This window comes from Nyctereutes procyonoides, unplaced genomic scaffold (genome assembly GCF_905146905.1).
Source record: "Nyctereutes procyonoides isolate TBG_1078 unplaced genomic scaffold, NYPRO_anot_genome, whole genome shotgun sequence".
In the NCBI taxonomy this organism is placed as follows: domain Eukaryota; kingdom Metazoa; phylum Chordata; class Mammalia; order Carnivora; family Canidae; genus Nyctereutes; species Nyctereutes procyonoides.
Window position 1 is genome coordinate 2,960,480 of NW_026575023.1, and position 27,792 is coordinate 2,988,271.

The 27,792-nt window shown below is 39.4% G+C and overlaps 2 protein-coding genes across 5 annotated transcripts in view; one reads left to right on the forward strand and one right to left on the reverse strand.

The window, feature by feature from the left end:
- The window catches only part of CENPC (centromere protein C), an 83,434-nt gene extending 77,533 nt beyond the window's left edge, over nt 1–5,901 (reverse strand). The window contains exon 1 of one of the 3 annotated variants that reach the window (XR_008666791.1): nt 4,335–5,901. Coding sequence is in view for 2 of the 3 variants with exons in the window: in XM_055342571.1 (XP_055198546.1) it covers nt 4,335–5,186 (852 nt within the window). In the remaining variant the exon portion in view is untranslated. The remainder of the gene's footprint in view (nt 1–4,334) is intronic. The other 2 variants (XM_055342571.1, XM_055342565.1) reach the window with 2 other exon arrangements.
- Nucleotides 5,902–6,746: 845 nt separating this feature from the next.
- STAP1 (signal transducing adaptor family member 1) overlaps nt 6,747–27,792 on the forward strand; it is a 41,944-nt gene continuing 20,898 nt past the window's right edge. Inside the window, exons 1-3 of one of the 2 annotated variants that reach the window (XM_055342577.1) lie at nt 6,747–6,783; nt 14,207–14,385; nt 26,358–26,429. In XM_055342577.1, the coding sequence (XP_055198552.1) occupies nt 14,266–14,385; nt 26,358–26,429 (192 nt within the window). In that variant the 5' untranslated portion in view covers nt 6,747–6,783; nt 14,207–14,265. Of the gene's footprint in view, nt 6,784–14,155; nt 14,386–26,357; nt 26,430–27,792 lie in introns of those variants that run through there. The other variant, XM_055342585.1, reaches the window with a different exon arrangement.

Consider the following 27,792-nt stretch of genomic DNA (forward strand, 5'->3'; position numbering starts at 1 on the left):
AAAAACACGATGGCTTAAAATTTTAAAAAGCAATAATTATGAAAAAGCTAAGGATATCTCTGGGAGAGGAAAAAAAACAGGACAAAAAATGAAGAGGAAGTGGAAAATGGAAAAAAGAATAAAACAAAGAAGATGCAAAAATCAGAAGGTCCAACTTCTGACCAATTGTTATTCCGGAATGAACAAAGAAAAAAGAGACATACTATGAGAAAATACACAAATTTCCTAAATCTATAGGGCATGAATAGATAGCATGATAAATTTACCAGGATCCATACCTAGGACATAATAGTGAAATTTCTGAAAAATTGAGAATAAAAAAAAATCCTAGAATGCTTCCAGAAAGAAAATCATTAACTCCAACAAGGAAACAACCCCATCACTGGGAACAACAGAAATGATAAAACACCTATATAGACACGCTGATTTGGGAAGTCAAGAACATATCTGAGATACTTAGGATCCTATCTTTTAATAGTAAAATCAATTCTAGTTGAAAATTGGGTAGTAATGGGATGAGCAGCACACTTTAAAATGTACTACCAATACCAAATATTTACTGAGCCTCACTTTTAGTTGGCCCAGTGTAATATAAATGACTCCACTGCACATAAACACTCTTTTAACCCCCTCACACTCTAACACCCTGAGCTGAGCCACCCTCCAGACTCCACTCAGGCTCAGACACTCAGCTCAGGCCACTGTAGCTTCCCATCTTTAGTAGGGACCCCCTACCAAGCTTGCTTGACCCCTCCTAAAGGCTTTTGGATTGAATTATTCAACAAGATGAAGACCTCTAGGGGCAGCCCCGATGGCGCAGCGGTTTGGCGCCGCCTGCAGCCCAGGGCGTGATCCTGGTGACTCCCGATGGAGTCCCACGTCGGGCTCTCTGTATGGTGCCTGCTTCTCCCTCTGCCTGTGCCTCTGCCTCTCTCTCTGTCTCTGTCTCTATGAATAAATAAATTAAAAAAAAAATCTTAAAAAGAAAAAAAAGATGAAGACCTCTATTATTAGATTTTTTTAAACCTGAGAGCAGAGATTTTGTATTAAGCTAGTTTATATTCCCAGCGCCTTGCCTAGTGCACTATACACCAAACACCTTTTTTTGATATGTTTTTGATATGCCAAATTAGTAAGATCGAAAACTTAGGAGATAAAAATGTCTTTCCTTGAAGGTGAGATATACAAGGATAATGATTATAGAAGGTTGACTAGAGGCATGAAGAACAAGAAATGCAGTCAGTATGAGAACTGAGACTAATTTCAAACAGTCTAAGCTTCTCAAATTCTGAAAAGCAACATCTCCAAGAAAGAAGAAATTCATAAAAGGCAAAGATCACACTGAAAAAATAAGTTTATTAACAATATCATTGATGCTATTACTATTAATGGTAGATTTTAAATCCATGCCAACATTGATCCAAATAAAACACTGATCATAGTTTAAAAAAAATTAAAAAGGAGAATGAGGAGAACCCTGGGTGGCGCAGCGGTTTAGCGCCTGCCTTTGGCCCAGGGCACGATCCTGGAGACCGGGGATCGAATCCCACATCGGGCTCCCGGTGCATGGAGCCTGCTTCTCCCTCTGCCTGTGTCTCTGCCTCTCTCTCTCTCTCTCTCTGTGACTATCGTAAATAAATAAAAATTTAAAAAAAAAAAAAAAAAAAAAAGGAGAATGAAAGGACAAGCAACAGGCTGGAAGAAAACACTTGCAGAGATCCCTGGGTGGCACAGCGGTTTGGCGCCTGCCTTTGGCCCAGGGCGCGATCCTGGAGATCCGGGATCGAATCCCACATCAGGCTCCCGGTGCATGGAGTCTGCTTCTCCCTCTGCCTGTGTCTCTGCCTCTCTCTCTCTCTCTCTCTCTCTCTCTCTCTCTGACTATCATAAATAAATAAATAAATAAATAAGTAAATAAATAAATAAATAAAACACTTGCAAAAGACACATCTGATAAGGACTATTATCCAAAATATAGGAAGGATGTTTAAAACTCAACAATAAGAAAACAAACAACCCAAATTAAAAAAAACAAATGAGCCAAAGACCTTATGCCACATGTAAGAAGATGTACAGATGTGGAGAAAAGATGCTCCACATCATGTCATCAGGCAAAAGCAAAATAAAACAATGAGATACCACTAATACCTAATACCTATTAGAATGCCCAAAATCTGGAACACTGACAACTCCAAATGCTGGAAAGGATATGGCACAACAGAAACTTACTTATTTTTGAATGCAAAATAGTACAGCCACTTTGGAAGATAGTTTGGTACTTTTTACAAAACTAAACAGACTCTTACCATGACTTAGAAATCGTCTTAGAAATACTTAGAAATAACTGCTTGGTATTTACCCAGATGAGTTGTCCACACAACAGTTGTCTATACAACAATCTGCACACGGATGTTTACTGCAGCCTTACTTATAAATGCCAGAACTTAAAAGCAACCAGATGTCCTTCACTAGGTGAATGGATAAAGCATGGCACATCGAGACAATGGAATATTATTCATCACTAAAAAATGAACTGGGCAGCCCAGGTGGCTCAGCAGTTTAGCGCCGTTTTCAGCCCAGGGTGTGATCCTGGAGACCAGGGATCAAATCCCACGTCACGCTCCCTGCATAGACCTGCTTCTCCTTCTGCCTGTGTCTCTGCGCGCTCGCTCGCTTTCTTTCTCTCTCTCTCTCTCTCCCCGTGTCTCTCATGAATAAATAAAATCTTAAAAAAAAAAAAATGAACTACCAAGCCATGAAAAGACATAAAGGAACCTTAAATGTATAATGAAAGAAGTCGATTCCAACTATATGACATTCCGGAAAAAGCAAAATTATCAAGTTGGTAAAAAGATCAGTGGTTACCAGAGCTGTGCCGGGAGGGAAAGTAGGTAGAACACAAAGGATATACAGGGCAGTGAAAACACTATCTGATACCATAATGATATACACAAATCATTAAATTTTTGTCCAAACCCACAAAACGTACAACACCAAGACGGACTTTGGGCAATAATGATTTGTCAATGTAGTTTCATCAATTGTAATAAATGTACCACTTTAGTGGGGGATACTGAGAATAGGCTATGCATGTGTCCAGGTGAGTGGGTCTGGAAAATCTCTGTTACCTTCCTCTTAGTTTTACTAAGAACCTAAGACTGCTCTAAAAAAAAATAAAACTTAAAAAAAAAAAAAAAAATAGGAACCGTGGGCATTTGGTAAATTGTATTCCCCTCCTCTTCCTCCAATAAAAATGGCTTTATTCTTTAAAACTCCACCTAGGGATCCCTGGGTGGCGCAGTGGTTTGGCGCCTGCCTTAGACCCAGGGCGCGATCCTGGAGACCCGGGATCGAATCCCACGTCGGGCTCCCGGTGCATGGAGCCTGCTTCTCCCTCTGCCTGTGTCTCTGCCTCTCTCTCTCTCTCTCTCTCTGTGTGACTATCATAAATAAATAAAAATTAAAAAAAAAATTAAAACTCCACCTAATGTAAACAATGTTCATGTGCTCACAGTAAAAAGTACCCTCTACAGGATCCTTTCATGCATCTTCATGCATACAAGCATACAACTTTACATAAATGGGGGGGATCACGGACGAAGATTTTCTTAAAAGGAGAGACAAAGGAGAAAATACACTAGGACAGGGGCTGCTATGGGTTGTAAAATACATAGTAACCACAGGCAAAGTGTGATAGATACAGAATAGTGAATACCAAACGGAGTGCGGAAACCAACAAAAACCGGGTGCCCCTCTAGTTCACTCCCACCTTAAGCACCTCTTCAAGAGTTGCCTTTTGGAAAACTGTATCAGTGACATAACTCACAAATAATCTGCTCCTGCAGACCAGGAAGTCCAGACTTTTGAGGTATCCCAATACTTGTATGGACAGAAAATTATCTGGAGGGCTAAGAAGTAGAGTTAAGCCAAAAACAAAAAACAAAAACAAAAACAAAAAACGGGGTGGGGTGGGGGGAACCACAAAATTCTCTGAAGAGAAAGATGCCATCACAACCAAAATTAAAAGATATTTTTAGGGCAGTCCAGGTGGTGGCACAGCGGTTGAGCGCCTGCCTCAGGCCCAGGGTGTGATCCTGGAGACCCGGGATCGAGTCCCGCGTCGGGCTTCCTGCGTGGCGCCTGCTTCTCCCTCAGCCTGTGTCTCTGCCTCTCTCATGAATAATAAAATTAAAAAAAAAAAAAAGACATTTTGAGGAAACACATACAAGGAAATTAACTCCAAGGAGCCACAGCAGCTAGCTGCTCGACGTCTGGGGGTCCCCCGCCCGGAGCGACCCAGTTCCCGTTCGCCAGAAGCAGGGGCCTGCACTTACCAGACCCGACGCGGCAGCCATGTTCCCCCTCGGCCCCGGGGTGGGGCGGGCGTCCCCGCGGGCCGGGACTCCCAAGAAGCCGGGCGCTGACCGGTCACAGCGAGAGCGGCGGGACCGCGCCCCAGGAGCGGCCGTAAGGTGGGAGGTGGCAAGACCGAGGGAACCGCGACAGGCAAGCGCGCTACCGACACGCCTCAGCCATTGGCTCGGCCCTTCAGGAGCGCGGTACCCAGCAGCCTCCGCAGTTTGAAACGGTCTGCACATGCGCAGACGGGCCGCACCGCCCGCGGCGCAGCCGTTGAGGGCCCGCCCGTCGCCGGTCGTCCCTGCAGCCCCGCCCCTCGCAGGCCCACGGAGTCGGCGCCGGGGCCGGCGGAGCGGGAAGCTGCGGTTTTCCTGGGCAGGACGGTCTCCACAGCAGCCTTTGTTTGCCCTTGAGCCCGCCGAGAAGCCCGGGGAGGGCTCTGGTTCGGAGTGAGAATAATACCTGCGAGGAGAAGAGCTGCTCACAGAGAGATGAGTAAAGTACTTCCCTGCGCAGACGCGCCGGCCCCCGCCAGCGCCTGGGTGGCTCAGGGGCTGGGCGTCGGCCTGCGGCGCGGGGCGGGTCCTGGGCGCGGGATCGAGGCCCTCCCCGGGCGCCCTGCGTGCAGCGCGCTTTACGTGAGGCCTTTTTTGAAAAGTAATAATAATATAATGATGACGACGATGTGTTTTTTTTCCCCCCCAAATAAGTGGGTAATATTTTCTCACGAAGCATTGGCAAAAAGCGACCTGGGTGAATACTATGTCATTTAGGTATAATGCCTGGAAATCAGCCCTAATTAAGACACTTGGCATCCACTCCGCCATCTGTTACGTCATCTAGGGCACTTGTGGCGCCGTTCTAAGTGTCTCCTTAGTGACATAGGATGCTCCGAAGACTTGGCTGTTCCATGATTCTATAAAACTTGTGTTCTGTTTTGGGGACTTAATAAAAACTCGCGTGGGAATTTTAGACAAACTACTTATTAACTCAATCGAGAGTTGAGCTAATAGAGTTTTTCGACTTGTGATGATTTGACAAATGTTATCTCACCTGCTAAGTTTTTTTTTTTTAAGGGTTTTTATTTATTTTTGGTAGGGGAGAGAGGTTATATGTTAACTCTGAGATCAGACTGGGTTCCAATCTACTCCACTGATTCTGCCATTGTGGACAAGTTAAACTCTCTCAAGTCCCCTATGTGTGTGTGTGTGAGAGAGAGAGAGAGAAATACTGGATTAATTCCTTTTAATATCCAGATGAAATGCCTGGAATATAGTAAGAATTCAATGAATAATAAAAAAAAAGAATTCAGGGATCCCTGGGTGGCGCAGCGGTTTGGCGCCTGCCTTTGGCCCAGGGCGCGATCCTGGAGACCCGGGATCGAGTCCCACGTCGGGCTCCCGGTGCATGGAGCCTGCTTCTCCCTCTGCCTGTGTCTCTGCATCTCTCTCCCTCTCTCTCTGTGTGACTATCATAAATAAATAAAAATTTAAAAAAAAGGAGTCTTCATGTTCTGTCTCCCTTTAAAAAAAAAAAAAAAAGAATTCAATGAATAATGCCTGGTGTCATTATGGAGTTTTTTATTTGATCTAGCAGAAGTTTTGCCAGTCAGACTACAGAATATAATTTTGGTGTTGTCATATTTGGAATAGATTATAATAAAAACTTTCATGTATTCAGTTCACATTATATGCCAATATTTTTTTCTTTTCTTTTTTTTTCTTTTTTTTTTTTTTTAATGCTCTCCATGCAGTAACATTTCTTAGGACATTCCTATTACGAGAAGACAACTAATATCCCCATTTTACAGGCAGAGCCGGGACAGTGCTTAAGTAACCTGCTCCAAATTGAAATACGATTCCAGGACACAACTGGGGATGAACGCTGGTATTCTGACTCTAGAACTGAGCACTTAATCACTCTACTCTTTTTATCTCTGAGTGAGAAATTTTAGCAATTTTTGCTAAATAATTAGCAAAATTATTTGCTAAATAATAATCACAGATAGAAAAGTTCCACCTGTAAAATGATGCTCCCTGTTTCCACTGGAAACAGTAACTCTCAGAGGTATTTTGAGAAACATGATACAGTGTAAAATGCAGTGCACAAAGGGTGTTGGTGATGAACTGGTCTGTCCTACAGAGAAAATGGAGCAGCACCTTTATGAAAACCAAAGTTATGGAGACTCCACCATTCCTAAACAAACTTTGTAGCTCTCTCTGCATTTGTCCCACTATCTAATAGCTTCACCATGTTTTTAGCATCCAAAAAATAAGGTTGCTAGTTGAATGACTAATATTTATAAAACCCAGCTTTGTCATTATAGGCTCCCTGCCTCCCCAAAATACTTCCAGATCACTCCTTCAGAACCTCTATGGCAACTGACTAAATCTTGAAGTTTTTCATCACAACTACGTAAGCTAAGTAAGGAGTGTGTGTGTGTGTGTGTGTGTGTGTGTGTGTGTGTCTATGGAAGTATGTATATTAGTTGTGTAGATGGGAAATAAAGTATCCAGAAACTTGAAAGGCAGTAGAAACTTTTAGGTACTTAGGATTTTATGTAGATAATTTTAAATTAGTAATTATTAAAACTATTTTAAAGAATATCTTAGACCGTAAAAATGGCACTCTAAAAATTAATTTGTTCTAGAAATCCTAACACAATTGCTATTAAAACTTAAAATTTGCTTTACTCATAGTAAACCCAAACTGGTAATATGCCCATCAACTGGTAAATAAACAAATTAGAGTACATCTATATAGCAGAATATTCCTCAGCAATAAAAACAAGTTGCTGATACATGCGACAACTCGAATGAATCTCAAAAGCATTACACTACGTAAAAGAAGCCAGACATCAAAGACAAACTGCTGTATGATACACACATTTGTGTGACTACATAAAACTGCAAACTTTTCATAGTAAAGTGATAGGGCAAAGTGGCATTAATAAAATTGCAGATGTTCTCAGAATTTTTGCATAAAAATTATTCCACAAAAGTCAAAAGTACAAGTTAGCTAATTAAGAAAATTTTGTCAGAAAAAAATTACACTCCAAAAATCAATTTGTAAAAATTATAGACGTTGCAATTATAACTTTTAAAATTTGCTAAGGTGAAATAAACGTATTTATTTATTGAAGTGTATTTTTAATATAACATTTCAATTTTTAAAAGTCTTTATTGTCAAATGTTATTGCATGTGTTAAGTATATTCACCTTAAGTAGCCTTTTCTGACAAAGTTATCCTCAGAAAGACTCTACTAAGACTCTAATTGCCACATTAGTAAAGTGTGCTTGCAATATGCAGGTAGATGGCAGCAACGTTCACAAAAAACAATTTTAGTTTTTGTGGGTTAAATGTCCCCATGAGTTCTTAATTTTAGAGTGCTGTGCAAATGGCTTAATAGTTACTCTGTGCCAAGTGTTTTATTCTGAGTTGCAATTGAATTCTATTGTATATACATTGTTGCTCTTAACAAAGATCTCCAGTTGTGAGTTTGTACCCTATCTTGGGGGTAGAGTTTTACTGACAAAAAAATAGGTTGTTTTTTTTTTTAAGATTTTATTTATTCATTCATGAGAGAGAGGGGGGCAGGGAGCCTGACGTGGGACTAGATCCGGGGTCTCCAGGAGGCGCTAAACCGCTGGGCCACTGGGGCTACCCTGACAAAAAATAGTTTAAATAAGTAAATAGAGGAACAACAAGTACACTAGTCTCTGGATCTCCATTTTGTAGTCTATAGTTTACTTCTAGTCAGCATAAAATTCTTAAAAAAGGAGCTTTTGTCATTTAAAACACATTTAGATTCATGATGTTGTACACCTGAAACTAATGGTAATGTGTCAATCATTTTCTTAAAAAAAGAGATAAACAGGGCACCTGGGTGGCTTAGTGGTTGAGCATCTGCCTTCAGTCAGGTTGTGATCCCAGGGCCCTGGGATCAAGTCCTGCATTGGGCTCCCCACAGGGAGCCTGCTTCTCCCTCTGCCTACGTCTCTCTCTCTCCCTCTCTCTCTCTCTCTCTCTCTCTATGTGTGTGTGTGTCTCATGAATAAATAAAAATCTTTTAAAAAGTTAACTAATTAAAAAATAAAAAAATTTAAAAAGCACAATTACATTCTCAAAAGCTTAATAATATACTTTCTGCACTATAATTTTATTTTTATTTTTTGCACTATAATTTTAATCTTGCAAACACATTATCCCAGCAGTACTAGGCAAAAACTTAAATAATGAATGTTCATATATCATATGAAAAACGGTATAGATATATTTATATGAAAAATGCAGTTTTATCAAACAGCATGTACTAATCTAATTATATAAAATACACAAATAGAGAAAAAGTGCCAAAAATGTGATGGTACCCATCTAAACCGTGCTAATGCTGTATGGTGGAATAACATGTGATTTTCATTTTTTTCTTATGCCTAAAGACTTTTTTTTCTAAAACTTATATAAGTGAGTTTTTCATTTTTAGGAAAAAATAAATTAATTTAAATCTTTATAGAACATGGGATATGTTTGTCAACTCAAGTGCCTGAGTTTCATAAGAAACATAAGAGATTCATAAACAATAAAATGTCCAAACTGTAGCTTGCAGGCTACAGTCTTGCAGGCAAAACTATATAGATCAGTGGTCAGTTCTATAGAATAGAACTCAATAGCTTATTTAGGAAAAAAAAAATCTACCAATAGGCATTTATTAGTTTACAGAATTGTTGGGAGGGGTGGAGAAATAATGTACTTAGGGCTTTCAGGAATGATTCCCCAAGACACACTGCAGAACCAAACCAAGAGCCAGCTGTTGCATGTACACTCAGGAAGCAAATTGAAAACTTGAGGGCAGCCTGTGTGGCTCAGCGGTTTAGTGCTGTCTTCAGCCCAGAGCGTGATCCTGGAGACCCTGGGTGAGTCCCACGTCGGGCTCCCTGCATGGAGCCTGCTTCTCCCTCTGCCTGTGTGTGTCTCTGCCTGTGTGTGTGTGTGTGTGTGTGTGTGTGTGTGTGTGTGTGTGTGTGTGTCTAATAAATAAATAAAATCTTTAAAAAGAAAACTTGAGAAGCTAATGCTGATGCTGGAGTCTCCAGAACCACACTGACACTGCACAATCAGGAAGTGATTGCTGTTGCAAAACTGCCACGTCTAGGAAGCCGCAACAAATAAGAAGTCTCTGTGACCAGGAAGCCTCCTTATTGCTTCCGGTTCCAGGAACACACCATACCTGACATAACAGGTATCAGAAAACTGATGTTCCATGCTTTGACTATCACCACCATGAAACTACTGATCGAATCCTGGGACTTTAGGTAGTATTGCCACAGAAAGATTAGTTGTCTACTGATCACGCTTCCCTCTAGAAAAAAAAGCCAAATTAAGAATAAATTCTGACTCCATTCTTCCTTGCTAATATTGAATGCATCCCAACTCCAGCTGTAGAAATGTCTGGATGTGTAGTGTTTAGCTCTTCAGCCTCTGCAGTAAAGAATGGCACACTGGAAGGAGCTGGAATGCATATTGAGCACCAATCTACTTTATCCCATAAGACAATGGTAGCGGATTTTAAATGAAGGGAAAGGGAAGAAAAATGTAGACCTAAGCTTTCGATATATTGAGCTTGACATGGTTAAAACCAAAGTCATTATTGCTCTACCCTCCAAACCATCATCTTACCTAAAATTTTGAGTTTCTATTAAAGCTACCATTATGGGGATCCCTGGGTGGCGCAGTGGTTTGGCGCCTGCCTTTGGCCCAGGGCGCGATCCTGGAGACCCGGGATCGAATCCCACGTTGGGCTCCCGGTGCATGGGGCCTGCTTCTCCCTCTGCCTGTGTCTCTGCCTCTCTCTCTCTCTCTCTCTCTCTCTATCATAAATAAATTCAAAAAAAAAAAAGCTACCATTATGCTATGACTTCTGTCATTTTTTTTTATTATTTATTTATGATAGTCACACAGAGAGAGAGAGGCAGAGACACAGGCAGAGGGAGAAGCAGGCCCCATGCACCGGGAGCCCAACATGGGATTCGATCCCGGGTCTCCAGGATCGCGCCCTGGGCTAAAGGCAGGCGCTAAACCGCTGCGCCACCGAGGGATCCCGACTTCTGTCATTTAGAAACCAGTATGTGTCCTATATCTATGTGCCATCCAAGAAATATTTCTCAGTAAATAATGCCCTACACTACAAAATAGTGAGGACATATAACTAGAAAAGTTGCATCCTCAACACAACTGTTTGTACTAAACATTGTGTTAGCAAATTAAACCACTCTGACAGACCTACTAATATCACATCTGCAACAGTGATTCTTCACCTTTTTTTTTTTTTTTTTGGTCCCACAAGGCCTAGTAGAAATATCTTTTTGAGTAATAATGACTCGCCATGGCACAAAGTATTCCACATAGTCATTAAAATTAAAGCTGTATTCGTCAGTTATGGATTGTGAACATAAATGTTTTCAATTCAAACATCTTCAAAATTTACTGCAATGAATTTTGATGAAAATGGCAATAGAGCATCAATAAACCTTAAGTGAAACAGAGGTCAGTAATTTGGAAATATAGGAGAGGAGTTGGAGGCTCCTGTACAGATTTACTGATTGAATCAATTGGAATAAGTAAAGTACTTTAGAGAGCCTTAACTGATGTAAAAACGTGCATGCATGCATGTTGAATTGCATTATAACATAAATGACTCAAAAGAACACTTGGTTTTTGGTTTTATATGAGTTAATGGAGTTATATGAGTTAATCTTATACTCCATTCAAAGTTGTTGGATTTTATTAGCCATGTATCCGATGTATAACAAACTCCTGTGACACAGATACTGATGATGGCTGTAATAATAATTGGACTTAGTGAACATCCAATAGTTTGATAAGTAACATGATTGTTCTACATGGCAATGAGAGAATCCTATGTCAACCAATGGTCATGCATATCAGAAAAAAAAAGCTTCTGTCACAATGAAGGCTAAGAACTCCAAAATTAGAATTATATTTTCTAGCTTGAAGCTATTCATTTAACAAATGGTTACTGCAATCTACTTCTTATCAACTTCAACTTCAGCACAATCCCTGTATTTGGAAAACTCAGTTTCCTGTTGATACAGAACGTATACCAATAGCTAAAATACAACAGAACAAATATTGAAATAGAAAATCCGCAAGATGCTATGGAATGTAGGATGAGAGCAATAAACTTTCTCCTTAGAGATGGGAAAGTCTTCAGGAAATCAGGAAATTTTCATAGACAAGGATATATTCAATGGAAGTCTTGAAGGATGAGTAGGAAGTTGTCATTTTTAACAAGAAGAAAGAAAGGCATCCAAACAAGATGTACAGTGATTGGAAAAGTATGAGGAAATGGGAAAGACCATGAGGTATTGAGACAGTTGGGAACAACTGAAGTTACTAGAGCAGCTTGTTTGGTGCTCTATATTTAGTGCTAAAAGATAAAAATGAAAGAATGAATCTCAAAAGCAGTGAGAATCCATCAAAGTGTTTTGAGCAGGGGAGTGACTTGATTAGACTGCATTTTAAATGAATCAGAGAAGAAAAAAATGTGAAAAGTAGACAATTGAGAAACCTATTGCAGCTGGAGAGAAGAAGAAGCTGTGAGCCCAGATAAGTTAAATGGTTTGTTCAAGGTCTCAGAACCAGTTGGTAGCAAAATTGGCTTTTCTCTCAACACTCAAATTGAGATTTGATTTGATTTCTACTATGATTCCTTCTCTACAAATTCACTATTCACCACCTAAGATTTCCATTGTAATGATACAGTTGTACTATGATGTTGGGAACTGGACAGGTCTAACTGGCTAATAATTCAGCAGGATTTTTGCATCTTAGGGTTTTTTTAGGAAGACATAATTTGAACATTAGTCTATTAACAATGTGAGTTGCAAATAAGCAAACTAGAGAGGCTGATAAACTAGTTTTTCTTTAATTTTCTTGTTTTTTTAAAAAGAGAGACATGGGCAGCCCAGGTGGCTCAGCGGTTTAGGGCCGCCTTCAGCCCAAGGTGTGATCCTGGAGACCCGGGATCTAGTCCCATGTCGGGCTCTCTGCATGGAGCCTGGAGCCTGCTTCTCGCTCTGCCTGTCTCTCTCTCTCTCTCTCTCTCTCTCTCTCTCTCTCTCTCTCTCGTCTCTCATATATAAATAAATAAAATCTTAAAAAAAAAAGAGAGACATAATTAGGTGATTATGTCTCAGAAATACTGCTATGTTTACATTTTTCTAGAGGGATTCTTTTCTCCCATGAAACTCTCTGGCCATAAAGCCAATGACTATTTTTCTCATATTCCACCTACTGGTGCCTTGCAATATACATCTCATCTCCCTCCCCTTCTTCTTTCCTTTCTCAGTTCCCATCATTCCTTTCAGTTCCTCCCTGGTTATACCAGCTACCAGCTGCCAAGAAGGTGGATTAGGTCATTCATCAAATCAGGAGGTTTTCCCTTGTCATTCAGTTCATCTTCCTATTACATTGAGACTAAAGGGTACTACTGTTTTGTCTCAAAAAAAAAAAAAAAGCTGAACTTGTATTTTATCATTGGATGGTTTGAGTAATAATAGGAAGCAGGCTTTGACTTAATACAAAAGCAAGGGAATAATTTTGAATCTTCAACTCCCAATTTCTGCTTCAAACATTTTCATTTTGATGATGTATTAAACATTCTGCTCTAGTTTACAGATAAGCCATCTATACTGTTGTACCTCATGCTATAGACAATTTGGCTGCACATATCTACAGATGCATATCCAGTGGAACCCATACTGGCTGGGAAAACCATGTGATGTCACCATAAGGAAAGGAGGAACAGACTGGAGATTCCTGCCTTATTTTGATTTCTAAGAATCAGCTGGTCTAACTGGGGAGAATGCTCAGGCCTGGGCTATACTAAATCTAGAGTAAACCTGAAATACAGAGGGTGAAATAAGAAATCGTGGAACTTATCAGGATCTCTGCAAAACATACTCGTATTCCTTCCAGTGTTCCCTTCTCCCATCATCCCTTGCACAGTGCTGGGCCAAATCCAGTCTCTCACAGACCCTTTTCCACATGCAACTATTGAATGCATTTTGGCCCCAGTGTAGGTCTTTAAATCTCACTAGGTAACTGTAGAGACCCCATCTATGCATCATAGCATCAGTGATACACAACTCAGAAAGCATAAAAGGACAAAATAAAGTTTGAAATATTCTTCCTGTGCCAGACATATTTTGCTAAATATCTACTGGTAATTCACAGATTCAAAATTCTTATTGACAAAAAAAGGAAAAAGTCCCATATTCCCATAACAGTGGTTTGTATTTGGTGGACCATCAAAATGGTCATGGGATAAGGAACTCCATTAAAAAAAAAAAAAAAATATATATATATATATATATATATATATATATATATATATATGCAAAGCTCAGTCCTAAAAGGTTTACAACAGAAATAGTACTAATAAAATTATTTTGTGAAGTAATTTTTAACTAAGTTGAGTTAATTAAAGCTATGTCTCCTGGGGATAAAAATGGAAAGCAATCAATAAAAAAGAAAAGGTGGAAGAAAACAAATGTGACCTTGATGACTCCTCCAAAGTCCATAATCACCACATTGGTTCTTTTCATCCCCTGGTGATGTTAATCTTCTGTTTATTTTGCGACAGTAATCCTAAGTAATTCTAAAGTGACACAGAAACTGCCCTTTCAAAGTTGGTCTATGCCTGTTCTTTCTCACTTCACAAAAAGCAAAGGAAAAAAAAAAGTGTGTGTGTGTGTGTACTGTTGGTGGTTAAATATCGAGTTGGGACTTCCTCTTTGAACAGTTGCTTTTTTCCTCTCACACAAAGGAGATCTCATTTTGTTTGAGACTGGATATAGTTGAAATCAAACCACACACCAAGAGGGTATGATGGCTAAGAAGCCCCCGAAACCAGCCCCCCGCAGGATCTTCCAAGAAAGGTTAAAGATTACTGCTCTACCTTTGTACTTTGAAGGGTTTTTGTTAGTCAAGAGGTCAGAATACCAGGTAAGTCCATAGACGATAATGTTAAACTAGCAACATTTATATTAATATAAGTTATTTCATGATGAGTTGATATGATGTGACAAGGGCCTCCTTGTGTCTGTTGCGATTAAATCCTCTTCCTTGAGCTCAGAAATATGATGCTGATTTTGCATAATTTAAAGACAAGGTATGGCTTAAACACATACGTCTATATATATTATCTATAACATTCTAATAGTAGGTTAATAATGTAAAAAAATTTAATAAGCTAATTCCCCCAAAGAATTTATTTAAATATTACAGAAGATTTCAGCTTAGAAGATAAAATATTTCCTATATTTTTTCTGCAACTTATTAGTATGCTTCCATGATGACGTGTACCATTAAGATAAAATATTATGACTGAAATGAAACCTTTTGCTCCTACTCTCAGTGTTTGTAGTTTACAAATAATAATAAAATTATTTTTCAATAGTAAACTTTTGGGATGCCTGGGGGATTCAGTGGTTGAGCATCTGTCTTTGGCCGAGGGCATGATCCTGGGTCTAGGGATCAAGTCCCACATCGGTCTCCCTGTGAGGAGCCTGCTTCTCGCTCTGTCTATGTCTCTGCCTCTCTCTGTGTGTCTCTCATGAATAAATAAATAAAATCTTTAAAAAAAATACTAAACTTTTGTAAAAATTTATGAGAATTATAAAATTGATACTGTTTAGCATTATGTATAGTTATATATTCTAAAAACATTAAGATAGTGACTTGAAAAGATAATATGTGGGTGCAGTATGGATAATATGTACACTAAGCTACATAAATACATTCACTGTAAGAAAATTCAAAAAGCAATTCATATTTTTTAATTGTAAAAATGAAAACTTACAATTAGTTAAAATCAGTGCCTTTAAAATACCAATTATGGAGAATTTGAAATTAATGAGAGAAATAAACATGAAAGAGCCTGTTATTAATGAAAAAAGAAATAATTTAGTTAGGTCAATTTTATGAAATTTTAACAGTTAAATAGTAAAAAAAAATTTAATGAGAGAAATAAACATGAAAGAGCTTGTTATTAACAAAAAAAATAATTTAGTTAGGTCAATTTTATGAAATTTTAATAGTTAAATAGAAAAAACTGTTTCAAGAACGTCATAGAGGGATCCCTGGGTGGTGCAGCGGTTTGGCGCCTGCCTTTGGCCCAGGGTGTGATCCTGGAGACCCGGGATCGAATCCCACATCGGGCTCCCGGTGCATGGAGCCTGCTTCTCCCTCTGCCTATGTCTCTGCCTCTCTCTCTTTCTCTCTCTGTGACTATCATAAATAAATAAAAATTAAAAAAAATTTTAAAAAAAGAACGTCATAGAAATGTTTAATAATGATAATAATGTATATTTTTCTGAAGATTTATTAACAGAAAAATTGTGTTTGTGAAAATGTCTGTAATAGCACATTCAAGGTTTTTGCAAAGATGTGGTAGTTTATACTGTTATGGGTGTTAAGCATGTATTAGTAAAATTGGCAGTTACATTAGAATATTTTTTCATTCCTCCAATGTGTTTCTAAAGTGAATTTTATCTTGTCACAACAGGTTAGCCACATTGTTACACTTCGCCAGGAAAGGGGACTTGGGAAAACAAAATTTCTAATTTCTGATTTAAATTTGGTTATTAAATGTTTATCAAAGTGTTCGTAATAACTATTTCTGATATCAGGGTTTAAAAAAATATCGAAAGAAGGCATTCCATTGGTGTGGTTAGCAGAAGAACAAGGATTTTAGACAATCAGTAAAACATGTCTTTACCTAATGGTTTTGTCACTTAAACAGCTTGTGATCTTGTACAAGTTATTATGTCTCCTTGAGATTTAATTTTCTCAAACTATTAAAAGGAGAAAAATACGACTCACAACACAAGGTACTATGCCTGGGACACAGCAGGTGCTCAATTAAATTATTCATTCAAGCACTGTTTATCATGTGTCTCCTATGTACCAAGCCTCAAACTGACTTCTAAGAATATAACACAAAATCCCTTCAAGAAGCTTAGTTTATAGTAAGGGGTGATGACTTCTTTACCTGATTGCTACTCTACCTTTTCTTAGAGAACATGTTTTGAAATGGAAAGAATAAACTATAGGTATAAATATTTCTGATGAAATTTGCTTGTGTTTCCACTTGAATTCATAGCAATGTATCTTTTACTTGTTTGTCAAGAAGAGAGCAAGAAAATGACAATAATGTTTCCTTATAGGGGGGTTTCAAGGATTTCAGAGATAACATAAAATACCTGGCTTACACAAAAGGTTAGATTCATTCTCCTTCCATTTCATTATTTTCCTATTCTTATTAACATACTAAAATCAGTTTTGAGTCCATAAGTACAGCTGACCATTAAACAGCAAGGGTCCACTTACACTTGGATTTTTTTTTTTTGATAAATACAGTACAGTGCTGCATATGTACTTTTCCTTCCTGATGATTTTCTCAATAACATTTTCTTTTTTCTAACTTACTCCATTTAAAGATACAATATATAATACATATAACATACAAAGTATGTGATAAACAACTGTGTTACTGGCAAAGCTTTTTTATTTTTTTTTAAGATTTTATTTATTTAAAAAAAAAGATTTTATTTATTCACGAGAGACACAGAGACATAGGCAGAGGGAGATGCAGGCTCCCTGCGAGGAGCCTGATGTGGGATGTGGGACCAGATCCCAGGACTCTGGGATCACAGCCTGAGCTGAAGGCAGACGCTCAACTGCTGAGCCATCCAGGCCTCCCACTGGCAAGGCTTCTAATCAACAATGGCTATTAGTAATTATATTTTTCTGGAGTCAAAAGTGATACACAATTTCAGCTGTACAGGAGGGTTAGCGTCCCTGACCTCCCACATTGTTCAAGGGTCAACCAGTAATATGGCTCAAAGGAGAGCCACAGGGCTCCAATGGTAGAGAATAGAAGCTGGGAGAAAAAGCTAAGGAAAATACTGGGATTCCTAGGCAAGCAGCAGCAAAGTGCCAGGGAACCATTGAAAGTGAGGGTGAGCCTGGGGTACATAAAAGGGTTGTCTTTAAAGAAAATGGGCTAGAGGAAGTTGGGTTGCTCTGCAGAATGTTAAGTAGGGGAGCATGTGGGTGCCTGACTCAGTGGTTGAGCTTCTGCCTTTGCTCAGGTCATGATCCAGGGGTCCTGGGATGGAGTCCTGCCTCCGGCTCCCCTCAGGGAGCCTGCTTCTTCCTCTGCCCGTGTCTCCGCCTGTGCGTCTCTCATGAATAATAAAATCTTAAACAAAAACAAAAACTTTAAGTAAGGGTCTTTGCTGAAGAAATTCATAACATTTAAGCTAAAGAAGATATAACAGAGATCACACATTTAGGTGTTTCTTAGCTGTTTTGTGACAGGGGCACTTTTAAGAATTTAAGGAACTTTGCCCCCAGGAAAAGGTGCCAACAGACACCATTTTAGATGCAATTCCAGAAAGACCATGGATCCCAGGTCAAGAATCCATTTAAAATACATAATCGTCGTGGAAAGGATGATGTGGGAAGACTTACTTACTTAAACCACAGCAATAAAATTTTGGATTGATCCAGAAGATTTGATAATAAGATCTATTAAGAAACCGATGAAAACACAGTTCTTGCATGTGGGGATAATTCTCAATTTCCTGGAACTGTTGGAAAGAAAATAAGAGAGAGCTTGGGCAATATCTCATAGTTTATTCAATCTGTGATACGCTGAAATCAAAAACAACATGTATAATATGTCTTCTTATTAGCCTGAACATTAGAATGTTGTCCCCATAATAGTATCAGAATAACATCTCTCTGACTAGTCCTCTAATTGCCACCAACTCATTAAGAAAAATTTTAGGGCTATCTCCTTTGTGCCAGTAACCTCCAAATTTTTTTAAATATCACATTCAAGAAAACATTTTCAAGCACAGATCTTCAATATAAGAATATTAATTTATTTAGAAATTATATATGTGTATTCTTGTACTAATACTTCAAGAAAATTGCTTAATATATACAGAAAAGGAATTAAGAAAGATAAATGAAATATAATTAGGTATCCTTTTTTTTAAATTTTTATTTATTTATGATAGTCACAGAGAGAGAGAGAGAGAGGCAGAGACACAGGCAGAGGGAGAAGCAGGCTCCATGCACCGGGAGCCCGACGTGGGATTTGATCCCGGGTCTCCAGGATCGCGCCCTGGGTCAAAGGCAGGCGCCAAACCGCTGCGCCACCCAGGGATCCCAGGGATCCTTTTTTTTTTTTTAAAGATTTTATTTATTTATCCACGAGAAACCCACAGAGAGAGGTAGAGACACTGGCAGAGGGAGAAGCAAGCTCCCCGCAGGGACCCAATCCAAGGTCTCCAGGATCACGCCCTGGGCTGAAGGTGGCACTAAACCGCTGAGCCACCGGGGCTGCCCTAGTTAGGTATCCTAAAACTTCCTTCCCCAATGGAATTATCTTGCACGCCTCTGGAGTTTATGTGCCCCACCTTGGAGCCACTATACAGCATCCTACATTGCACAAAGGCACTTTACTTGCTCACAGAAAAAAAAAAGAATCAGAACTTTTTATTAGGGACAGAGGATAGAGAGTAACTTAACATTATAACCCATTTTTACTAGTTCCATCAATAAGAAAGAGCACTAGAGAGCCAGGAGATACAAATATCAGTTCAAGGGGCAGCCCCAGTGGCTCAGCGGTTTAGGGCCGCCTTCAGCCCAGGGCGTGATCCTGGGGACCCGGGATCAAGTCCCACGTCGGGCTCCCTGCATGGAGCCTGCTTCTCTCTCTGCCTCTCTCTCTCTGTGTCTCTCATTAATAAATAAATAAAATCTTTAAAAAAATATATCAGTCCAAATATGCAAGTTGGGCAGTTCCTGTAGATCTTTTCATCTGTTTCCTCTTTTGTAAAATAGATTATTACTCCTTTGCATAACTGAATGGATTGCTGTGATGATCATATGGACTATATAATAATGGGTATTGACGTATGATAGATACTATGCTAGGCTCTTAATGTCCTGTTGCTCTGGTCCTCACGGTATCCATGGTATTCCACTTCTTCAGGGTGGAAATTTTATTCACTTCATAGATGAATAAGTTGTAGCACGAAGGTTATGTTCAAGGTTCCTCATCCGTTAAGGAGCCTAGACTGAATTTCATTACAAAGCATTTAACATCATGCTGCCTCTCAAACTAAACTAATTCCATTTGATTGTGGGCTTTGGGCTTCCAAAGGTTAGGGATACCTAATCACTAGAAACTCTTATTAGCAGGCAGCCTGGGTGGCTCAGTGGTTTAGCACCACCTTCAGCCTCAGGCATGATCCTGGAGTTCCAGGATCGAGTCCCACATTGGGCTCTCTGCATGGAGCCTGCTTCTCCCTCTGTGTGTACCTCTGCATCTCTCTCTCTGTGTCTCTCATAAATAAATAAAGTCTTAAAAAAAAGAAACGTTATCATCTTGAGATCAATAGTAAACTCAGTAGATTTTCAAAAATATTTGTTTAATTGAATAAAAATGAGATAGTGACCTTGGTCAGCTAATAATTATGAAGCTAGTGATAAACTCAAAATCCTATTTCAGTTCCTTTTCTTTTTTTTTTAATTTTTATTTATTTATGATAGTCACAGAGAGAGAGAGAGAGAGAGAGAGGCAGAGACACAGGCAGAGGGAGAAGCAGGCTCCATGCACCGGGAGCCCGATGTGGGATTCGATCCCGGGTCTCCAGGATCGCGCCCTGGGCCAAAGGCAGGCGCCAAACCACTGCGCCACCCAGGGATCCCCTCAGTTCCTTTTCTTCAGAAATTCAACACAAATGATTGCTAAAACATAAAAAAAAAAAAACCCTGCTAAATGCATTTCATTCAAAAATGTATTCTTTGAAATTAATTTTAAAATATTTGCATATCTCTATAGATATAAATATATACCTAGGGACTGATTATTGACATTGTATTTATAGATGACTCAGATTATACTGGTATGTTCAAAAGAGCTTATCAGAAACTGAATCAAGGCTGTGATCTCTGCATTCTGAATACAAGTTTGATCTGTTAGGTTTGTGGCTGTGGGGCTGTGGTAGGAGTTCACAGGACCTATTGCTATTTGAAATCTTTTTCTCCAGGCTGCTTTTACTCTCAACTCAGAGCTTTGTTCTTCCTCCACTTAATAAACCCTCTTTAATCTTTCACATGAATCTATGTTTGGTTTGTTTACCAGCAAAACTCTTTTTTGTAAGCTTTCATTATTTTTAAAGATTTTCTTTGAGAGCAGGAGCGTGTAAGAGCTGAAGGACCGAGCAGAGGAGGAGGGAGAGGGACAAGCCAACTCCTGCTGAGCATGGAGCCCTCTGCAAGGCTCATCCCCTGACCCTGAGATCACCACCTGACCTTACACCAAGAGTCAGATGCTTAAATGACTTAGCCACCCAGGGGCCCAACCAGTAAAATCCTTATTTTTCCCTGGCTAATTCTACTCAGTTCATATCATTCTCTCATGATTGAACACTTCTGTAATTTTTGTTAGAAGCACAGATGGATGTACATACAGAAAAAAACTGTCTATTGGTGATTTTAATTTTTCTGTCTTAGGGCAGTTCAGTACTCATGAGGCTAATGAAGACGATCAACAGAGTACACTTTGACTTCAACGTATTCTCTTGCTTTCTTTTCCTCCAAGAATCATAGAATCTCCAGTTTGAACTTGATCTTAGATGCCATACACCAGTAAAACGCCACAATCACTAAAATGCCTGGATTCTGATCTCTTCTCACTCTCCCTCACCCAATTGCAGGTCCAAAATACAGTGTAGCTTTGGCTGGCTCCTTGCATTGCAGAGGCTTACCAGTAGAGCAGAATGTGAGGCCTTAAAAATAGATATGATTAAAGAAAAGCTTCCCTCCTCAAATTTGAATTGTTTTATTATTAATCAAAAGACAAACCTGAGAAAATTCAAGTATTTTTCAACAGAGTACCTAGATGCTTTCATGGCTTTTACAGAACATCTGCCTAATCATAGAGACAGGATATATTAGCAACTTCTCAAGCCAAGTTTCTCAATGTAGTTTTTTATTTCTCTATTTAAGACAACATGAAAGCACCGTTTCATAATATTAGTGAATGGCAATGCGTTTCATTATTCTGACTCACAAAATATCCTCCCCTTCTCATACAGAATCCCACTGAAAAAGTTCTATTTGGAAGATTTTTAATTGATTTTTATTTTTATTTTATTTTTTTAAAGTTTTTATTTATTTATTCATGAGACAGAGAGAGAGAGAGAGAGAGAGGCAGAGACACAGGCAGAGGGAAAAGCAGGCTCCATGCAGGGAACCTGATGTGAGACTGGATCCCAGGACCCCTGGGGATAATGCCCTGAGCCAAAAGCAGACGCTCAACCACTGAGCTACCCAGGCATCCCTATTTGGGAGATTTTTTTAGATGACACCACTGTCATACACATACACATCACCATGTGCAAAAATATCAAATAAATAATGAAAAATGCTAAGTACCTGTTAATAATATGAGTGATCAGGCAATGCTTTTTTTTTTTAAATGACTAACATTTATGAAACACTTGCTATGCCCCAGGTTCTGTGTACTTTACATACAGTATTATTCCATTTAATCCTTAAATAAGAAGCAAGAGCAGAGGTCTGGGGTCTCCCTGTATCCTTGGCCCCTTAACAGTGCACTCTCATACAGGAGCCACGGTAGTAGTAGTCATCATCATCGTCATCATCATCATCATCTTTATAACTCAGTGCTTTTAATACATTCACAAAATTGTACAACATTATCACAATTTAGTTCAACATTTCCATCATGCTAAAAAGAAACCCCATTAGCAGTTACTCCCACTTCCCCTGCTTTGTACATTTTTATATTTATGGGGATTTTTTTGTCTCCCAAGTATGAAAATAGCTAAAAATTAAGACAGAGGAATCCCACAAAGAACAGTTAGGCATTTTTATCATCAAAAAAATCTATTGATATGTGGTTTATATTTATGACCCAAACAATGCTAACACTTTATCCCAGATTTAGGTAGGCTTGAGCTACCTTGAGTCACTTCCTGACTCAGTTTTGAACCACAAGCTTGGGGCACCTGGGTGGCTCAGTGGTTGAACATCTGCCTTTGGCTCAGGTCATGATCCTAGGGTCCTGGGATCGAGTCCCATGTCAGGCTCCCTACAGGGAGCCTGCTTCTCCCTCTGCTTCTTTCTCTGTGTCTTTCATGAATCACTCACTCACTCACTCACTCACTCAAACAATCAATCTTTAAAAAAGAAAAAGAACCACAAGCTTGCTCCTCTTGGAGACCCTTTGCCCCATGGCAGGACGAGAGCAAAATATTCTCTTCCAGTAGGCTGAGCCCAGAGACGACAGAAAGAAGTTGAGTTGAATATATTGTCCCCCAAACTCATCCATCTGGGGAGGGGATAATTCACTGTCCTGCACTGTGCTGGATAGATCAGTGTGTCAGAGGGCAACAGAGAAACAAGGCAGTGTACTATTGCAATGCCAGTAACAAACACTTTGTATCATATGTGCAAAGAGGGAAAGAAAAGATTTCTGATGGGGCGGAAAGCAAGGTTTGTTCTCTGGCCTTTTTAAACTGCTTGACTCTGAGATGCATTAGATAAACATTGGGCATCTGGATTTCAGACAAGAAGAAGAATCGCTTTGCCTAATTTCATAATTGCTCCTTTGGGGGCCATCTATTGGCTGATCCTTCAATCCTATGCCCCTTTGAATTGGTCTTTTCTATGTTAATTTGTTCTTGGCTCAGGAGGCATCAGCAGGTTCCTTATGGTGCATTATAGCCAGCTGTCAGTTAGGAGGTGGGATGGAGTGGAAAGACCACTGGGCTTGGACAAAGAAACTTGACCTACGTTCCAGCTCTGCCCCTGAGGTAGGCTGCTACAGTAATACTACTGATTTGTTCAAGCCGCACTGTATGCATTTCCCTTTGAAATGTGACTGTTCTGCTCTTCCATAAAGAGACTGAATTTATTTTTCTACCCCTTGAAGTCTGGACTGTATCATGCTTTGGTAAATGTGACAAAAGCAGATTAGAAAGTACTCGCACGTGGGGTCTGGCTCTCTCCTGTTCCTGGGAATCCTTCTACCAGCATGTGAATAAGTCTAGGCTACCTGACTGGAAACAAGACCCTATGGGGTGAGACTCCAGTTGTCTCAATGGGGTGTTTTCCACCACCAACCCCCACTTCTCTGATTCTCTGGACACCAAGACGGTGTTCAACAATTCAGCTCAGTTTTGAAACTCTCCAGATGTAGTGCAGACTCCATAGCTTAATTAAGGGCTCAGTCCCACGAGACGGCCCTCCACTTCAGTCACCAGCTGTAAATCCCAGGCCTCCCATACTTGTGACCAACTCACTAGAAATCAAGAATTCCCAGGGCACTTGCATGGCCTATTCCGTTAAACATCCAACTCTTGATTTTGGCTCAGGTCATGATCTCAAGGTCGGAAGATGGAGAGAGACCTGTGTCGGGCTCTGGGCTTGGTGGGGAGTCTCCCTGGGATTCTTTCTCTTCCTCACCCTCTATCCCTCCCCCTGCCAGCATTCTCTCTCTCTAAAATAATAAATAAATATTTTTTTCTTTATTTATTTGAAAGAGCACGTGCATGCGAGACAGAGAGAGAGAAGAGAGAGAGAGAGAGAACAAATTTACAGAGAGAAAGGGAGAAGCAGACTCCCTGCTGAGCAGAGAGCCCAATGAGGGGGTCAATCCTTGGACCCCGAGATCACGACCTGAGCCGAAGGCAGACGCTCAACTGACTGGGCCACCCAGGCTCCCCTAAATAAATAAATCTTAAAGAAAAATAGTTCCTGTGAGACCCTTCTAAGATTTGATAATTTACTAGAATGGCCCACAGAACTCAGGAAGACACTTTATTTACATTTCCTGGTAAGGGATACCAAAGAACAGGCAGATGAAGAGGTACGTGGAACAAGGTCTGGAAGGGTCCCAAGCACACTTGCTTCGATTGCTATTAAGTTGGGCTACATCTCCCTCTCAGCATGTGAATGTGTTCACTAATTAGGAATCTCCTCAAATCACATTGTTCAAGAGGTTTTTTTTTTTTTTTTTTTTTTTTTTTTTATGATAGGCACACAGTGAGAGAGAGAGAGGCAGAGACACAGGCAGAGGGAGAAGCAGACTCCATGCACCGGGAGCCCGACGTGGGATTCGATCCCGGGTCTCCAGGATCGCGCCCTGGGCCAAACGCAGGCCCTAAACCGCTGCGCCACCCAGGGATCCCCAAGAGTTTTTATGAAACCTAAATCTCCCAGCCCACCTCCCTTTTTCCCTAGAGGTGGGTGGGTGGGGCTGAAAATTCCATGCCTTTTATCAGTTGTTCTTCTGGCCACCAGACCTATCCTGAAGCTATCCAGGGGCACCATCCTAAGTCACCTCTTTAGTATAAATTCAAGTATTACAGGGACTCATTATGAATAACAACAACACTCCCGTCACTCAGGAAATTCCAAGAGTTTTAAGATCTCTATGCCAGGAACTGGGGAACAAAGGCCAATACATTCCTCTCAGTTCTGCAATCCCAGCTAAAACCCCAGGCAAGTGAGTGAGGCCACCCTAGACCAGTCACAGTGAAGTATACTCAAAAGAATCATCCGCCAGCCACAGAATGATGAGAAATAGAAAACATTTGCTATTTTAGTCCACTAAGTTTTAGGGTGGCTTGTTACACAGAAGCTAACTAAAATAGCATCTTATCAGTCATGAAGAAAAAAGAAAATAGTTCTACTAAGAACATGGGAAAGATGGTTGTTGTAATTCAAGTGAATTTAATCTTGAGCTTCAGGGAAGCCAAGACAAATAAAAACAAGATGGGTTATAGAGTTGCCATTATTTGAGAAAAGAAGTATGTAAATTCTGAAGAGGTGACAAACATTTTATTTTGCTGGTCAAAAAAAAAGGATAAACAGTATGTCACCATTTAAAGAGACACAAAATACCATAATATATAAAAGTGTCTTCACATTTCATAAGCAAAAGAAGTCATGTAATTCTCTTTTATTAAGCCTTAATATAAGTCAAGATAATCCAACATGGCATAAAAATTGAGCTTATTAAACCCTAAAGGAAGGAATGACCAACATGTCTATGAAACTGGAATTTTTAAAAACAAACTTTTGGAAACAGCTGGTTATGAAGGTCTATAGATGTGGAAGGATTTTATTCTCAAAACCCCCTTGCCATTCTTCGGTAATAGAGCCAGTCTTCATATAAAATGTAATTTCCTCTCATTTAAATAAACTTTCGCTTGAGTGAAATGAGACTAGGTTATTTAAATTTTTTAAACTAAAGAGTTGTATTTCCATAGCCCCATAATAATGTGAATGCAGCAATAATGAAATGTTCACCACATGAATGAAATTTGGACTTCAAAGTTTAGCTTTGATGATGTGAAATTATTTTTATGACTATGAACTGTTCACATTGCCTTTATTTATATAAACATATACTGTTTCTAGAACTGAAAATATGAGCCATGTACACTGCTAAGTGCTTTACATTCACCAAGCCATTCAACGTAGACATTTAATGCTTGTCCTATCCTGGTCCCTTAAATGACCCCTCTTACAGGTGCAAGCTTCCACTGAAACCCACATAAAAAGTCAAGTATCTTAAATCAATGGGGAAAGTTTTGAAAAATGATCTATTTAAACACAAATCAAAAAAAATAAATAAACACAAATCAAGTTACATCCTTACCTCTCACCTTATACTAAAATAAACTTGTGAAGGATTTGATCGAGTTAGATGCAAAATTAAGCCGTAAAATTAGGTGACTTATCTCAAGATAAAAAGGAACCTTATATCCAACAGCAATTAATAAAGTTATCAAGAAAAATATTAATAGGAAACTAGTTGAATATAGACCAATGAAATAATGCTTATAATTTCTTTCCCACAGGAGTATAAACATTATTGGACAGAGTTGAGAGGAACTACGCTTTTCTTTTATTCTGACAAAAAAAGCCCAAAAGTAAGTAGTTAAACATATTCAGCTGATTCATTTTTTCCTAATATAGACTTGTCAATAGTTTTATTCATTTGGGGTTTTCTGTTTTCCGAGAGTAAAGATATTCTAGTCAAAGTAATTCAAATAAGAACATTATGTCTGTGGGGGCTATCAGCTATAAGACCTATAAGATCCACAGTAAAATTTCCATGGCACCTTAAGAGAAGGCATAAACTCATGTCTTTGTGTTTTTTCTTTCTGATCCCAATAATAGAAGCTTAGCTGAAATGTGAAAATTTTATTTCTTTAAAGATTTTATTTATTCATTTATTTGAGAGGGAGGGAGAGAGAGAGCAAGCAGGGGGAGGGGCAGAGTGAGAGGGAGAAGCAGGCCTCTCGCTGGGCAGGGAGCCCAGGGCTCTGAGATCATGACCTGAGCTGAAGGCAGAAGCTTAGCCAACTGAGCCACCGAGGCACCCCAAAATCTGAAAATTTTAGCCAGATATCTGGATACAACTTGTTTAAAGCCATGAAATAGCCTTAATTTCCCCCCATCTTTTTGTCTTGTTGTAGCATGCAGTTATGATCTGAAAGGAAATAGATGACCCCCAAGGCCTTGTAATATAAAATATGTCACAATTTAATTTTCCTATAGGGAGACAAAAACATAAGTAAAAAGGACTTCTAAGAGCTTAAGCATGAGAATAACAATAGATTCTGAGATTTATTTATTAGTATTCATTTCAAATAATTGACTTATATTTCAACTTCCCCACAAACATTGACAACTGTGTATTTCAGTTTTTTCCACAAATAAAATGTATTTTCATGCCAAATGCTTGCCTACCTTGCTATGCCCCTAGGGGATATTATGATCTAGTCACTTGTTTAAATATAAACATTTTGGTCCATGGATGTAGTAGCCCACAGTTCTTAGCACATCATTATTACATGTCCAGACCTAATGAAAGAATAGGAAAAAAGAGCCTTTGTGATGTATTCTATCTGCAGGCATTTTGGTACCATTAGTGGTGGTAAACTAACCAGAAGTCATTAAAAAAAAAAAAAAAAGAAAAGAAAAGAGAAAACCACAAACTTAAAATGATCCAGAGTTCTGGATAGACAAGATTTGTATAAAGATGTCCCCAAATACCATAATAAATTTTAACAAAACTAATTCCTCTGTTGTGCCTTCCAACTTCCTACTGATGTGAGCAAAGCTGTTGAAGCCCCAGCTTGTACCTTGTACAGTCCCGTAGGGGGAGAGTGCAGTTATTGCTGTCTTACCACCTGGCGGGAGGCAGCCCAGCTTAGTGCCTGCAGCCAGCTCTCCAGGGGGCTTATGCTGGTCCTGCCCCCGTTAACTGTGGGCTCTGGGGCTAGTCAC